The sequence below is a fragment of the Aulonocara stuartgranti genome, assembly GCF_965226115.1.
Source record: "Aulonocara stuartgranti genome assembly, chromosome: 23".
In the NCBI taxonomy this organism is placed as follows: Eukaryota; Metazoa; Chordata; class Actinopteri; order Cichliformes; family Cichlidae; genus Aulonocara; species Aulonocara stuartgranti.
Genome location: NC_138958.1, coordinates 33370209 through 33386352, shown reverse-complemented (window position 1 = coordinate 33386352; position 16144 = coordinate 33370209). Strand labels below are relative to the sequence as shown.

The 16144-nt window shown below is 38.5% G+C and overlaps 1 protein-coding gene across 1 annotated transcript; it reads left to right on the top strand.

The window, feature by feature from the left end:
- The first annotated feature begins 1029 nt into the window (after window positions 1–1029).
- Window positions 1030–11662, top strand: acp2 (acid phosphatase 2, lysosomal). Its single transcript, XM_082523585.1, has 13 exons — window positions 1030–1378; window positions 3272–3367; window positions 3696–3782; window positions 4009–4069; window positions 4161–4252; window positions 4341–4439; window positions 5880–5969; window positions 6598–6681; window positions 6774–6822; window positions 9217–9305; window positions 9481–9587; window positions 9705–9880; window positions 9991–11662. Exons 1-13 carry the CDS (start codon window positions 1289–1291, stop codon window positions 10134–10136), a joined length of 1266 nt encoding a protein of 421 aa, XP_082379711.1. The 5' UTR covers window positions 1030–1288; the 3' UTR covers window positions 10137–11662.
- The last annotated feature ends 4482 nt before the right edge of the window (window positions 11663–16144 follow it).

Genomic DNA, 16144 nt, shown 5'->3' with positions numbered 1-16144 from the left:
CCAACAAAGAAAATGAGAATGGCGCAATTGAATAACAATCTTAGGAAAAGACAAAAAACTCCTGTTACACACAAAATCTAATAATGAACAGATAAACAAACAAACAAATATTAATGTAACTCCTGCATTTGGCTTCCACGTTGCATTTCCAAGTTCATATAAATCCCTGCGCTCAGTTCTATTTATGTAAAGCTATAAAATCCTTTCTGTTGTCAAAAAACACAACGTACAGCAAACTGTATAATGTAAAATAATCTAATATATAAATTGTATAAAAATTATATAATCTATTTATATCACTGAAACTCATTATGTATACTAAATCTAAATATACCTAAGAAATGTCACCATATTTGCGGTGATACTGTACTTTATCCAGTAGCGGTTTTTGATACGGGCGACACGGGCGGTTGCCCGGGGCGGCATAGTGGTGGGGGGCGGCATCACGGGCATCGGCAAAAAAAAAAAAAAAAAAATTGCTCGTACTCATGCTGCCCCGACGTCATGCCAGCGCATACTGGGGATGGCATAGGCACCGATCGGTTTTCTATCGCCCATTTGCTGGGAGTAAGGGCGAGGTGCCTGCTGCTTGCGGCACAGGGAGGAGAGGGCGGGGCGGCGGGGGATTCTCTGGCTGGCTGGAGCAGCATCTAATAACCAACTCGCAAAATAAAACAAAATAAAAACAAACCAACAAACACGAAAACACCCGACATTATGATACAGACTTATAATTTGCATGTTTTTTCGAAATTCTGTATGCGAAAAGTGAGCGCGAGAGCCCTCGGTGCGCTTCCTCGCTGCTGAAGTCAAAGTAAACTTTATTGTCATCTCCGCTACATACAGTCCAGTATATAGACAGACGAGACGACGAGGCTCCAGTTACAGCAGTGCAAGTAAACAAACAATAATTATAAGAAGAGCAAGAAAATAAATATACACTTTAAGACTAGGGATAAAGGGATCAATAACAATTTAAAATTGCTGCTCTGTCACTTCCGTTTATCGTTTCGAAATAAAATCTGACCCAGTAATTATGGAGCAAATGTGGATGAAAAATATCATCGTCGGTTTTATGAATACATATGAAAATAGCAGAAATACGCCCACCTCAATGGTTCCTCTTTTTAAATTTAATTTCCTTTAAAAATATTGCCAGTTTATTTTACGACTTCCGATGTAATTCGAGTCTGCTGCTGACTTGACCCAGCGCGCACAAGAGAGGAAATCGAGCCAGTTAGCAGCTGAAGCCAAGACAGGTTAGCGCTCTGCTGACACAGACAGAAACATGGTGCCAGCTGCAGTGCTCTTTGTTTTCACACTGACCTGTGTGTGTGGACGAGCCGCGGCAGAAAGAAAACTAGTGTATACGACTGTGGTGAGTAACGTTGAAGGTGTTGAAACGCCGCGAAAGCTGTGCGGAATTCCACAGTGTGTAGACGGTTGCGGAACTACATTTATAATTTAGGAGGTTTTCTGTAACCATCGGTTACTTGTCAACATGTATAGTTTCCTGTCTAGGAATGACATCTGGCAGAAGTCTTTGGAGTCTTTTAGAAACATCGGCATATAAATAATACATTCACGAATAATTATCATTAGGAAATTAGTAGGTAGGTTGAGTGTTTTGCCTCTCACCAGTAGCTAGTATCGTATTGAACTAGAAGGCTGCAATGCTAACCCGTTCTAAGACTGCACACTGAAGGAATATGTCAACGTCAAAGTATTAGAAATTGTCAAATGGCACGGTGTGCACTGACTTCAGACGAAACCACTACAGGAATCCTCACTACATGCTAACTCTGTTAGCAAGTGTCTATCATTACTTTAGTAAGAAACCTGAGGTGTTGTGGGCTGTAATGTTAATGTCACCGCTGGCACCAGGAGCTGCATGACAGGCCTTACCTTTCTGACGTGACAACTTAGCGAACTTAATGAAGTTGGAATGAGCTCTGTCGATACACACAAACACTTAAAAAAAAAAACCCGAACAATAAATGTGTAAATGTAGGTCACAGTGATGATAGTGTAGAATGAGCCCAATAGTCAAAGAACAGATGCACAAACTACAAAAGAGCCAATATTTACAGATGATCGGGAACACCGGCATGCCTCATTAAAGAAAAACAAAGTGTTTAAGGATAAGGAAGTTATTGTCTTCAAGAGGCAACAATGAGCTATACACTGCAAGATGTACTGTTTTCTGTTGTCTTCCAGTCCATATGTGTTTTGCTTGCTCTATGGGTGGTGCACATTAGGATCTTTTTTTTGCATGTCTAAGACTACCAACTGAAAAGGGAAAATTGCCTGTTTTTTAACACTTTGTGTATTGGGGAGAGCTCCAGGTCACATGTTCCCAATGTGTTTTAACAGGCATTGGCAACAAAAATGTTGCCATAGTGTGAAATAGGAGATCAGGATATACCTGGACTCATTCTTAGAAACTTACATGGAGAGCCAAGACTGTATTGTAGAACAGATAAGATTAGAAAGGGATAATCCACTCTTCAAATAGACTTGTGTAAACTAGAAAGCAGCATTTCTCTAGAGTGGTTTGAAAGCTGAAATTTAAAACCATTTGATGTGTACTGTAGGATGTTTAGGTGGAACTGCTTGTAATAGGATCTCCTTCACTTGAAACTGATCGTAATCAACCCTCATACCAATGTTAGGGTTCATAAAAGACCTGCTTCATAAATACAGGTTTCACTGTAGCCTTCTTATTATTAAATATGACACAAACTGCATTTAGTCGTTATCCGTGCTGTTTTTAGGGGACTGGTGTTAAAGCCATTTGTCCTAATGGTTTGACATTATAGTGTTTGCTAAGCAGTTTCAGGTGTCTGCTGACTGGGTATTATGTCCACCAGTGATACTGATAAAAGTAGAGCAAAGGTTTTGTTGTCAGTATATGCAAGATAAGCTGCAGATGTTGCAAACAGTGATGTGCACTGTCGGGCAAATATTTTTCCTAAAAAAAAAAAAATCCAAACACACACATTTTTGACCTGTTTACTGATTTACAGTTTCAGAACCACCAGGAGTAAGAGCTTGTTTCGTTATAATTCATGCAAAGCACCTTTGGTAGACTTTAAAAATATGTTTATGAAGATGGAAAATAATATTTCATGATTTGTCAGGCTTTCAGTGTGCGTATAAATGATACACAGAGCACACTTTGTGCAGCTTTGAATATTTGAAAATATTAAATTAAACTGTTTTAAATGCCAGTTTTTCATGACACTCTTTCTTTAACTTCTGTCCTTTCCAGTTGTTTCGGCATGGCGACAGATCACCAGTCAAAGCCTATCCCACCGACCCCCACCAAGAGAGCGACTGGCCGCAGGGCTTTGGTCAGCTGTCACAGGTATAACCAAGACTGCTTTTTATTCTAATGTAAACTGTTAAATCTACATTTACTACAGCAGGCAGTATTGTGTGTAGTAGAGCTGTCACACAGCTAAAGCTGATACAGAAAAATGTGTTCAGGGTACAAGCTAGATTACTGTTTTCCAAGTTTGTACAAAAAATAAAAGATAAATGAGATAAATACAGGTCATGCAAAATGTTGCAGCCAGGCTCCTGAGCAACACCAACCAGCTGGCCCATACTACTCTGATTTTTAACATACTACATGATTTTACAGTTCTGCTACTTTAGCCAGAGTGTAACTTATTTCATATTTGTCGTTGTAGATAGGGATGCAGCAGCACTTTGAGCTGGGCCAGTTTCTGAGGACTCGATACGAAAAATTCCTCAATGCATCCTACAACCGGCACGAGGTGAGATGGAGCCTCCTTTTCACTTTTAGTCCACATGACAAGTCGTCATGAAGCTTTTATAGTCAAACTGTGACTCTTGTTAATATTTGACAGAAGAGGCCTCTTCAGAGTTCGCACCAGCGCACAAATTCCTGTAATATGACGGAAGAGTGCCTCTGTTTTTGTGCAGTTTGTTTCTTAATATTTAAGAATACATCTTAACCTGCTTAATGCCTTTTGTCTTCAGATCTTAGTTCGCAGTACAGACTACGATCGCACCCTTATGAGTGCCGAGGCCAACCTCGCAGGTCCGAAGACCTCTTCTTTCTAATATTCATACTGCTGTTTCTGGTACTCTTCTCATTTGGCGTGCCATATTTTTTTTCCCCCCTCATCCAGGTCTTTATCCTCCCAGCGGCCAGCAGGTCTTCAACCCTAACCTGAAGTGGCAGCCGATACCTGTCCACACTGTGCCGCAAAGTGAAGAGAGGGTTAGTGTATGAAGTCACTGCTGTTTGAAGTTGTTTATGTTTGCGAAAAGTTAGTCGGTGTCTGAAATATGTCTTTTTTGTTTTTTAGCTTCTCTCATTTCCTTTGAAAGACTGTCCTCGTTACCAGCAGCTGATGAATGAAACCGAACACACGGAGGAATTTTTAAACGTTACTGCAACGTACCAGGTACCGCTTCTCTTCTTTAGTATATCTATCCATTACTGTTGGGTCAGACGTATAGACTCAGCTTTAATTCAAGCGATTTAATATAAATAGTAATGTATTGACTGTTTAGAAATGCACTCAGTTTCATGTTTTTATGCTTATATAATGATAGCTAATTATAAATATAAGGAAATTAAACAAATGGAATTAACTTTAGACGTTTTCTCTCATCGAATGCTGTGAAAATGAGCCACACCTGGCCTTAAAACAGATCATTGGCCAATCACCTTTAAGCATAAAAAATCGACTGTATATGTTTGTTTTTTTTTGTTTTGTTTTTTAAGTGTAGTTTTCCTAAATGATTTATATTTTAGTTTTGTTAGAGAAAAAGTGAAAGCCTGCTTTTCAGTCATGCTGTGATTGCTTTGTTTTCATTCAAATCCTTTATGGTGGGATACAAAAGGGGAAATCGTGCCATTGTCCCAAACGTTGTATAAAGAAAATTTTCACAGAGCAGACTTGTGAAAAACTCAAGTGCATTCTTATGGCTTTCATCGAAATTGAGAGGATTAGCAGCAGCTCGGTGCTGCTAATGAATTAATCAAGTGTGATCACCCCTATAAAAGCAGAGGTTTTGGCAGTTGACTGATCTGGAGCATTTTAGCTATTTTAACAAAATGCTGGAATCTTCCCAGCAAATTCGCTAACAAATTCAGTTAGCATGTTAAATGTTAAAGTTCAGGAGGGTAGAAAAATGGTCATAAAAATGACTGAACAAGTACGGCTTATTTTGAAAGGTTGCTAGAAGAAAACCTCCTGACATGGCAGCATGACTTAGGTTTGCAACACTGTGTTTAAATACATCACAAAGCTTTGACCAAAGTACTAAATGAAGATGTTTGACAAAAACCAAACGCAGTATATCAGCAGAAATACCTCATATCAACTGTTAAGCATGGTGGTGGAGGGGTGATGATTTGGGCTTGTTTTCCAGCCAGAGGACCTGGGACCAAGAACTTCTTTGTGTACCAAAGTACTCCAGAGCTTGGCTGAAACAGGTCTTGTTACAGTACAATTATCCCAGGCACACTAACAATCCTGACAAACAAAAGAATCAATGCGTTGATACAGTCGTAGTCAAAGTCCAGACCTCAAACTGGCTGAAATAAGACCTCAAAGGGCTTTAAGAGAGCTTTGCGTAAACAAATATCCACAAACAAAATGAACTGAAGCAATGTTGTAAAGAACAGCGACCCAAAGAGAGACAAAGTCGTACAGAAAATGATTACTTCCAGTCTAAAAGCTACTGAATCATGGGTGTACTTGGTTTTTCAAAGAATGCATACAATCCTGTGAAAATGTTCTTTTTCACATGACTGTAAATGACTTTTTATCATTGGAGAATAAAGAGTAAGAGTTGGAGGTACACTGTTCACAAGTCTGCTTTGTTCTTCTCTTCAGGATATCATAGAGTTGGTGAGGAACAAAACGGGGCTGAAGGACACCACTGTGGAAACTGTCTGGAGTGTGTATGACACTCTCTTCTGTGAGGTAAGAACACACACACACACACACACACACACACACACACACACTAAAAACACCAAGGGAAAGCCAAATTCTCTGTCAGCCGGTTTGTTGAGTTTTTATTTACAGCAGCAACATGTCAGAGCAGAATAGGCCCAGTTTTAAATGATCCAATGTTTTCTACTGCTGTCAGATATGCAGCTAAAAGAGGCCGTCACGTTGCTTTAGTTTCAAAATAACAGCACCGTGCTAGTCAGGACAAATCTCATATGTCACATGAGTTTTATTCTGATAACTCAACTGACCATTTTGAGGAAACGATGAACAGTTTTGGTAACACAATGTTTGAGGAACAGCAAAGTGCTGCTCACAGCAGTTTCACATTTTTCTTGTCTCACTTCCTGCATTTCAGCCTGACTTTAGGTGGACCGCATGAGCAGTGGCGTGCCACTGTTACACTGTTCACACTTTTACTCTTAGTGAGAATAAAGTAAAGTAAAAGGTGCCATTTATACACCAAATGGTGTTAATTTTCATTTGAGCAGAGTACAGCTGGGACACAGAGTGCAACCGCTGAGTAACTAAGTAGGAAAGTATGAAAAAACTCGTCTTTATGTCTGTCTGTGTTGCCCCCCCCCCCCCCCCCTTCCAGTCTCAGCACAACATGACGGCTCCTGATTGGGTCTCGCCTGACGTTATGAAGAAGCTCCAAAAGCTCAAAGACTTTGGATTTCAGGTAAAAGCTGTGGTTCCATCTCAGCTTTCATTTAAAGTTTCTGATCTCAGTACTGATATTTACTAATATTATCTAATGTGACATGTTTGCAGGTCATATTTGCGGTGCACGAACAGCAGGAGAAGAGTCGGCTGCAGGGAGGTGTGTGTGTGTCTGTGTGTGTGTGGCTACCAAAACTAAATTTGTTATGTTTCAGCGTCAGCCTGACAAGAAGATGTGGTTTGAAAAAAAAACAAAACCCCAATAACCCAAGTATGTGTTTGGGTGTCTTGTTAGAGTTTTTAGAAGAACGAAATGAAAAACATGAGAACACTTGTTATGATCAGTGTTGGGTAAGTTACTTTAAAAAAAGTAATTAATTACTAATTACTCAGTCAATATTGTATTTAAAATACTTATCTAATTACTGTGTCAGAAAAGTGACTTAATTACTAAATAAGTAATTTAACTAAATACTTCTTAAAATCCCTATACACCTTGAGTGGGCAAACAATAGAAATTAAACTCTTTAAGTAATAAATACATTTTTTTAAAGACGGAGACTCTACAGTACGCAGCAGTAGCATCTCTTCCACAATGTAGCCTGCAATCATTGTTTTAAGCTCACCTTCAGACGCTTTCTGTGCTGCTGAAGTAAAATCAGGCTTTGCCTGCTTAGCAGGAGTTGCCGCGGTGTTATCCATGGATGATGAACAAAGATCACTCAGAAGTGTTCGTCTATGCTCTCGTGTCAGGCTCTTCTATAGATTACTCGTGCTATTAACAGCGGCCGATAGTTTTTTCTCCCCAGGACATAGCTTACATATTACTCTAATATTCTTGTCTGCTTGTTTCAGAAAAGTGAAGAGTCGGGAATATGTCCATTTCAAAAAACAGCCACTCGCTTCAGCCAAGTCCGACATCTTCCGCTTTAGAATACGACTATGCAGCAAACTGGCGCAAAATGACGAGCACCTGCACTGCAACGATGTTAAAGCAGCAGAGTTTACTTCTACGTTTAGAAGACAAATTATTGAAATTAAACAATGATATTCAGCGAGTTTAATTATTTTACAATGTAACGCAAGTACATTGACAGTAACTGTAATTAAAATACCTAAAAATGAACAGTAATTAGTTACTCTACTTTTTCAGTGGAAAAGTAATTTAATTACAGTAACGCGTTACTTAGTAACACATTACACCCAACACTGGTTATGATGCAGGAATACTCGACTCCATCTGCAGTAAGTACAGATAAATAGCACTCTTGGATTGGATACTTTTAAAACTCCCGCCTCTGAGTACAGTGGTATTACAGTTGCTTTGTGTTCGCTCTACAGTACTAAAATATAAATATAGTATTAATAATTTAGCATTAATACACATGAAAAATGATATATTGACACAAAGAAAGCCATTAAACAAATTTTGGAGTATATTTGTGAATTCTGTTTCTAAGAACAGTAATTAGTTCATTTTTAAGGAGAAATCTGTGAACTCTGCACTGTGACTTGGCAAGGGTCTTCTGTATTACTTTTGCATATGTGAAACGTGCCGTTTCTGTAAAATTCAAAAACGGAAATGTGATTAAGATAAGAGCATGCTACAGAAACAGTACGTAATCTGCTCTTACTCTCTGGTAACAAACATGTAGCACTGAGTTATAGAGACAGGACTGTCGAGCACACTTTTAGATTAGATATAATGAAGATTTCTGCTTTCATACAGAGTCAGCCTGTGGTTGTTTACAGCCCAGTTCTGTGTTTTTTAGAATTTAATTTGTGGGATAAGTCACCCTACGTTGGTGTTCTGGGGTTAATCTGGCAGTAGGTTGGAGTAGCATCATGAATGCGATAAATTAAAAACAGCGGTGCTGTTGATTTTCTCATGGTTTTTATATATGTAAAAATATGTTAAGAGTAGGTGAAAAAATCCAACACTAAAGGGAGTATTTGTGACGGCTTGATGATGATCTGCAGTGTGTTCATGTCTGAAGGCGCATGTTGTCCTTTTTTAATCATTTTTTGAATAACAATGGATCTGTGTTACACAAAGTCTTTTTTTCTGTTCAATTTATTTATACAGCACCAAGTCAAAATAACAGTCACCTCAAGGCGCTTTATATTGTAAGGTAGACCCTACAATAATACATACAAAGAAAACCCAACAATCATATGACCCCCTGTGAGCAAGCGATTTGGCCACAGTGGGAAGGAAAAACTCCCTTTTAACAGGAAGAAACCTCCGGCAGAACCAGGCTCAGGGAGGGGCGGGGCCATCTGCTGCGACCGGTTGGGGTGAGAGAAGGAAGACAGGATAAAGACATGCTGTGGAAGAGAGACAGATTAATAAAAGATATGATTCAATGCAGAGAGTCTATTATCACATAGTGAGTGAGAGAGGTGACTGAAGAAGAAATGCACACAGCACTCACTAGAAGGAGCAATAATTGCAAATGCTGTTTGTTTTTTCAGGAGATTTATTAAATGATTCGAGCTTTCATTCATGGCTACAGGATTAAAGGGATAATAGTATCTACTGTCTGTCTTTCAGGGATGCTGCTGGGTGAAATCGTGAAGAATCTTTCCAAGATGGCCGTTCCAGACCCAAAACAGCAGCTGAAAATGATGATGCTCTCAGCGGTGAGCTAGTTTGAAGACTTATTAGTAACTTTTTGAATTGTTGGTAAAAGATTGTTTTGTTTTTTGACTGAGCCATGTTAGCAGTCTCCCTGTTTCTGGTTTTTGCTAAGCTAAGTAAGCTAGCTTAAGCTGTCCTATACTATTCTTTATATGTGTGTGTCTGTGTGCCTCACAGCATGACACCACTGTAGCCGCTCTGCTGGCCAGCTTGAGCGTATTTAATGGAATACAGCCGCCATATGCCTCCTGTCTCATGATTGAGCTCTACAGGGAAGACAACGGGTAAACACACACGCAAGCATCACAGTAAAACAGACTCCATTGAGTTGATAACAGTATATTTAAGTGGGATGATGGGACTTGTAAAATTGTAAAAGTCTTTGTCTCGTGTCCACGCAGCTCTGCTTCAGTGTCCATGTTTTACCGGAACAACACCAAGGAGCCCCCGTACCCGCTTCAGTTACCGGGCTGCTCCCTTGACTGCCCCCTGGATGAGTTTGTAGCAATTACAAAGGTCTTCATCTCAGACGACAGAGACAAAGAGTGTCAGCTCCCTTCAAAACACACAGATAAACGTGAGCACTTCACACATAATAAAACATGACACACTTGACTGTAAACATTAAAAAAAAATATAGACTAAAACAGTTTTGCACCATTTTTGCATTCTTCTTCATATTTGCAGTGGTCATCACCAGCCTGGCTGTGACCGGATGTGTGCTCCTCGTCCTCATTGTCATCCTCCTCGGCGTTCTTTGTCGGCACAAGGATCCAATAAACAGCCGGGGATACCAGCATGTGATCAACCAGGAAGGCGGAGAGGATTCCTGACAGAAGCACAAACTCCTTCCTCGGAGATCTCCAAATCTTGCATCTTGGGAGACCAGCGATGACGATGAACTTTGAACTCTAACCCACCCGCTCGCAGAAAATTTCAAACTCAACCCAGAGAACAACTCAGCAAGACTTTAGATCCCGAGATGAAAGCGGAGAACATCCTTGGTTTTAACATTCCTTGAAAAAAATTTTTTTTAAATTTGCATCTTTATTGCTAAAGACTGAAAATATAGATTTTTTTAATTGAACGTAAATGAGTAGATTTTAATGAAACGTGTGGAGGATGGGGTTGGGTGTTGCGTTTTAAGAATCCAGATTTTTATAATAGCAGTTAAAAAGACAACAGCTGTGCTGTGAAAAAATTTTTTTTCCTTAATAGGTCAGTCAGAGCGCGGCCTCATTCTGGGCATTTGCAAAATGAGTCATTTACAGATGCTGCACTTAATAACTCCGCGGTGACGTGGCATTACATGGTTAATGGTAAGGACCCATCACACTTACCATAGTTGCCCTCACAAACAGCAGTGCACACCCATCTAGTATACACAGTGACAGGGCTGTGGTCGCGCCACAGTTTGCGCATAATGCTACCAATACAGCAACCATAATGGGCAGTTTATGCACTGTAGCATCATGACTAACTGCTAGGTAAGCTAACCATGTCTTGTCAGCTCCTCTCCAGCACATCACATGTTACATAACCCCACTTGCTTGTTTAGAGTACGTTCAGATTCACCAAGTGCCACACTGGGAAAATATATGCCTTACACAGTCATTTCATGTAGCCATACATTTGGTCTCCATTAGCCCTTCAGCCAGTTCACAAAGAGTTTATTAGCCTTTGTTAAACTTAGTCAAGCAACATGCTGCATAATGATTACAGTTCTCAAAGGTGGCAGCAATACAACCCATTCACAGCATCATGCTTCACAAGTGTGAATCTGAGCAGTAATGCAAGTATGTGCCGCTGAATAAATCCAAAATATATCCTGATGGGAAGTAATTAATCTTACACAATATTAGTGCAAGTCTTACTTAACAACCTGTTTCTGTGTTAAACGTGACAACTTGATGACTGTTGAGGTGTGGAGGTGCACTTATCTGTTTGCTTTGGCATTTGCATGGTGCTTTGCAGATCTGTTAACACAGGATGGGGTAAAAGCTGCAGCTTTTATTAATTTACTAAAGAGGTTTAATCCAGCATATGTCTTCTTGTAATTATATCATTGCATTCTCCTGGATATTTCTAACTGCAAACCTGTGTGTTTGTGCCAGTGCTTTCATTCATTCTGCCTCTCAGTGTGTGTATGTGTTGCTTTTGCACACTGGGGGTAAGGTTGATTCATTTCAGCTTTGGATCTGTTTTGACTCCAGCACCTAATGATCAAGATGCCTTGTATGTTTTTAATAATATGGTGTTTTTTATGCTGTTTGTAATTTCAAATCTTCCATCTGTGTTTGATTTAATAAAGGGAGGTCTGTCACTGAATGCTGCCAAGCACATTGGCAGCTTGGCTTAAGCCCAATGTTTAATCTCTTTGCAGCAAGAAACTAAAATAGTATTCTTGGAATTACCAAGAAGAATCATTAGGGTTTTGGGGGGTTTTTTTGTTTTGTTTTTTTGTTAAAGGTGTAATCTGAGTGGGGGTTTTTTGCCCCCCCCCCCCCAGCTTCGTTTTTAATCGATCCATTTATGAAAATCTGAGAACTTGGGAACACTGGAAATGCATCTTTGACTCTCTGCCTTATTTTTTTAATACTTTAAGTCATTAAAACCCATTAATGGTATCTCACAATGTTTTACAAAAAGAAAACACCCAGTTTTGGATGAGATTTTCAGACTGCATATAAAAGATGGCCAGAGCTTCCACCCCACCCACCTTTGTTATAGCATTCATGTTACATATTAATTACATTATGGACACCCAGACGCATTTCTACAACAACAAGCATGCACACTGGGTTGTAATGAAAAACCAGTTGAGTCGTAGCAAGTCCATCGGAGTAGGTACTAATGGAAAAGTGCCTTTAGAAATAGTGTGTAAAATCTCACCACTAGATGTCAGTAGACAGCAGTCGACTAAATTCTGTTTTCTTGCCCCTCCCAGTTCAGTTGCATAATCCTAGTTTTGAACTGGTTGCTGGCATAATCTTAGTTTATAATTCAATTCAATTTTAATTATATACTGCGACAAATCACAACAACAGTCGCCTCAAGGTGCTTTATATTGTAAGGTAGACCCTACAATTTGTGATCTTTAAATTAATAACTTACAAGGTGCACTACATATATGGCTGTTCTCCAGTGACATACTTGAAACGCAGTCAGGTGGAACGGCGATGTCCATGTTGGTTTTTTTATTCCAGATGGTGGGGCAGCATGGCAACTTCGATAAATCTGTGCTCACTCCTGTGTCTTTTTAATTGATTAATCCTAAGTTTATGAGAATGCGTTAGTTTGTTGGGAGACATAATTACACACTAATCAATGAGTAAAAATGTTTTTCTGTTAAATGGGCTAAAATAGGTTAAATTGTTTTTTTCAGGTAGAAAACCAAGTGGTATAAAAGTCTACTGAAAAACAAGTTTAAGTTCATTTAAAAAACGTTATTCATAGTAAAGTATTTGAAAAAAACAGTTTTAACCTCCTAGGACCTGGCGTCCACATATGTGGACATCACATTTTGGGTTATTTAGACCAAAATACAAAATTTTGCTCTACAAGGGCCTGATAGCCACTTACGAGGACATTATACTGCTACTGTTCTATCAAAATTTTAAACGAATATCCTCATGTGTGGCTCTTATTTTTCTTAAAAACAAAAATAAGGTAATAAAAAAAAAATCTGGTAATTCTTTGTTTTTACATTCATTGGGCCCCAATATGCCCAAATATCAAAGAGAAATTAAAAATGCATACCGTGGAAGAGTTCGGGTCTTAGGAGGTTAAGGCAGCTGAGTGAAAATACACTGGGTTAAACAACGAGACTTCAGTAACCAATAGGTGATGTAACACTGGCTATGTCCATGTTATATTGCAGTCTGTTTTGCATAAGTAAATTCAGGAACCAAATTTAAGTCTAAGCCACGAGGATGTGTACTTTGAACTTGCATTTTGCAGTTATCACAAATCAGTTTAAAAATAAATAAATAAAAGAATGGACATTTGCTAAATGAGCCAAAATGTGCTGTTATTTTTTGTGTGCACAACATGAAAAGAAATTACATATTCCAGGGAAAATGAGACTTAAATCTAATCAGAAATCAAAGCTGTTATGTTTTCTGGTGCTACATCTTGCAGCTCTCTGAGGAATAGCTAACATCTCACCTTCAGTTCGGATCATTTCCATAATCTTGTTAGCTGGTCAATTCTGCTGTGTGTACTCGTAGGCGAAGTCAGAACTGGTCAGATCCATGTTAGCAAACATAATGAGGACCTTCTATACATGAACGATTTCCATCTTAAAAACAGTGCAGTAGGCCTTTATTCAAACATGGTAGTGTTTTTCTTGCATACATCATTAGTGATCTCTTGCACAGTAGGTTACATTCATTATGGCCACAGATGAAACAATTCATAACATGAAACAGTTATCACTGCTTTTTTGTAGCAGGAAGAGCAAACACCATTTTTACACAAGTATTACTAGCTTCAAACGAAAATAGGAAACTGAGTTGTTGTGCACCGTTTCAGAAACATGCATTCTCCACTGCAGCTGGGCCAAAAAGAAAAATGAGAACTTCATTTCTTTCACTGTGTTTCAGAATATCCAGTATAACCTGCTGAAGAAGTGATGAAAGCATGAAATGCAATTGAAACGATTTTATTGCTAATTTGTTCCACAAAAGTGAACCAAACAGACACTTTCTTGCTTCCACCCCCCCTTTTGGTGGTATGAAGTTTGCATGGTCATTTACAAGTCTGTTGAAGTGTTCCAAAACCATGTGGAAACATTTTTTCTTTCAGTCAGAAGAGATTGAGGGATTCTGATTTGTGAGCCAGGTCATAAAGCAAAAAGGTTCCATTAAAAGTGAAGCTTACAGGCTGCAGTCTGTTATGAGATTTGGAACATTTGAAACATTATGAAGAACAATGGGGCAAAAAAAATTAACTGCATAATCTGTTAGACAGTAAAAATTAATGTAGAATAAACAGTAATGTAGAAAAGCATAACACACAGACTCAAATTACTTCACACACCAATTAGAAATTACATAGCCAGACACAATTAACAACATCATTCAACCTTTTCTTTTGTGCAAAAATATTTTCCTTAAGGAATGAAACTATTAGATATGATGACGTGATGGCACATTGATGTTTTCCTTTCCAAAAGGATAAATGGTAAAATACAGAATAAAGATGATTACTGAAGAAAATACAAGGTTTGAGAAGAAAAACCTACATTCAGGCCCTGAAAAGGGTTTTTTTTTTTTTGTTTTTTTTTTTAAATTGAAGGTGAACTTCTTTTCTAAGTGCAAATCGTCGCCTCACAACTCGCAAAGAATTAGGTACCATAAAAGTTTTTGGTCACGTTTCACCGAACCTTTCCCTTCCAAACGAACAGTAAGGGCCAAGTTATAGTCCAATACTGGATGTAGGCCACATATTGATGATATAATCTCCTATGTATGATGTGAGATTGTGATTGAGATGAAGCTATGATATATTTTAATTCTTCTTCTCACATAAGAATATGTGATAGAATTTTTGCTCCAGTCTTACATTTTCACAAATTTTCATTGTATGATTTTGTCCAAGGTTGCCTGGATGTAGCTGTTAAAATTTGTATCCAAAATCAGCAGTTTCATCAACATCGGCATTCTCTAGAAGCCAAGCAGATTTTGTTGAAGTCTGGCTCGGGCAATAATCTGTTAAACAGTCTTCCTCAACCGGGCTGATTCTGTTGAGATTGATACCCATACAGCTGCTACATATAAATCTGACTGTTTTGGGGGTTTTTTCCTGGACATAACTCTTTAAAAAAAAAAAAAAAAAAAAAAGGGTGCCTATTACAAGTTAAAGAATCAATCTATGACTTCATGTCCACAACATATGTGACTTGTGTTGAAGTAATATCAGCCAAGTTGAACTAGCCCATATTTTTGTAATACCAATGTCAAACACAAGAGGGCGCTCTGAGTCAATCAGGCAAGTCATTAAGTATGCATTCGTTTTAATGGCAATCTAGATGCCTCTTGAGGACACAAGGGTGTGGCTAAACAGAAATGTGAACCTAATTCAGTACACCTGTTGTTAAAATGCTGCCTCCTGGTGGTGAAAGTGCTGATTTAACTTTTCAGAGGGTAATGACAAAAAGTACCTTTAAATGTAACAGTATTTTGCAAGTTTTGAAAACTGTAAACTTATTTGACCCAACCAACATTATGTGCCAGTAAAGAAGTGGTTCAGCAGCTTAAAGTAGCAAGGTTTTTGATAGTTTTTGTACACCTTTCTGTTTGTGTGGTACAATTTAACGGAAACATTTTAACAAAAGTAATAAATTTGCCTTTAAAAACAGATTCCTACCAATCTGTTTGGTCAAGGAATTGGTTATGAAAACACATGAAGCTAAGGAATCATTAGCTTCTTGCATTTTCTTGGTCTCTGCTAATTTTCTTGCTAAACAGATTAACAAAAGTGTCAGCACTCTGTATAACCTAGCACTCGCTGAATCAACAGTCACTGGCAAATTAGCAAACGCTAATTCCTGTCAAAACTAGATCTTAAGAGTGATAAACATCTTGAAATGTCTTTTGCAAAAGTACATAATTTAGTTTTCATAGTGAAGAGATACTCCTATGTTTAAAGGGTTAGATTTTAATGGCCTAGCTTATAATGGTATTATGACAAAGGTTTGAACTTTCCCAAGAACATTCTCTATAGCATAAGAGGATTGTGAAAAACCATTCCCAGATCTCAATTGTGGGAACAAATCTCTGTCCAAAAAAAAAAAAAAAAAAAAAAAGTATGCATATGTAGGAATGTGTAGGCTTACAAG

Coding starts and splice junctions, on each gene's coding strand:
- acp2 (XM_082523585.1), top strand. CDS start 1,289: ATGGTGCCAGCTGCAGTGCTCTTTGTTTTCACACTGACCTGTGTGTGT. Junction 4,253..4,340: donor TGCCGCAAAGTGAAGAGAGG/GTTAGTGTATGA, acceptor TTTGTTTTTTAG/CTTCTCTCATTTCCTTTGAA. Junction 6,823..9,216: donor GAAGAGTCGGCTGCAGGGAG/GTGTGTGTGTGT, acceptor TCTGTCTTTCAG/GGATGCTGCTGGGTGAAATC.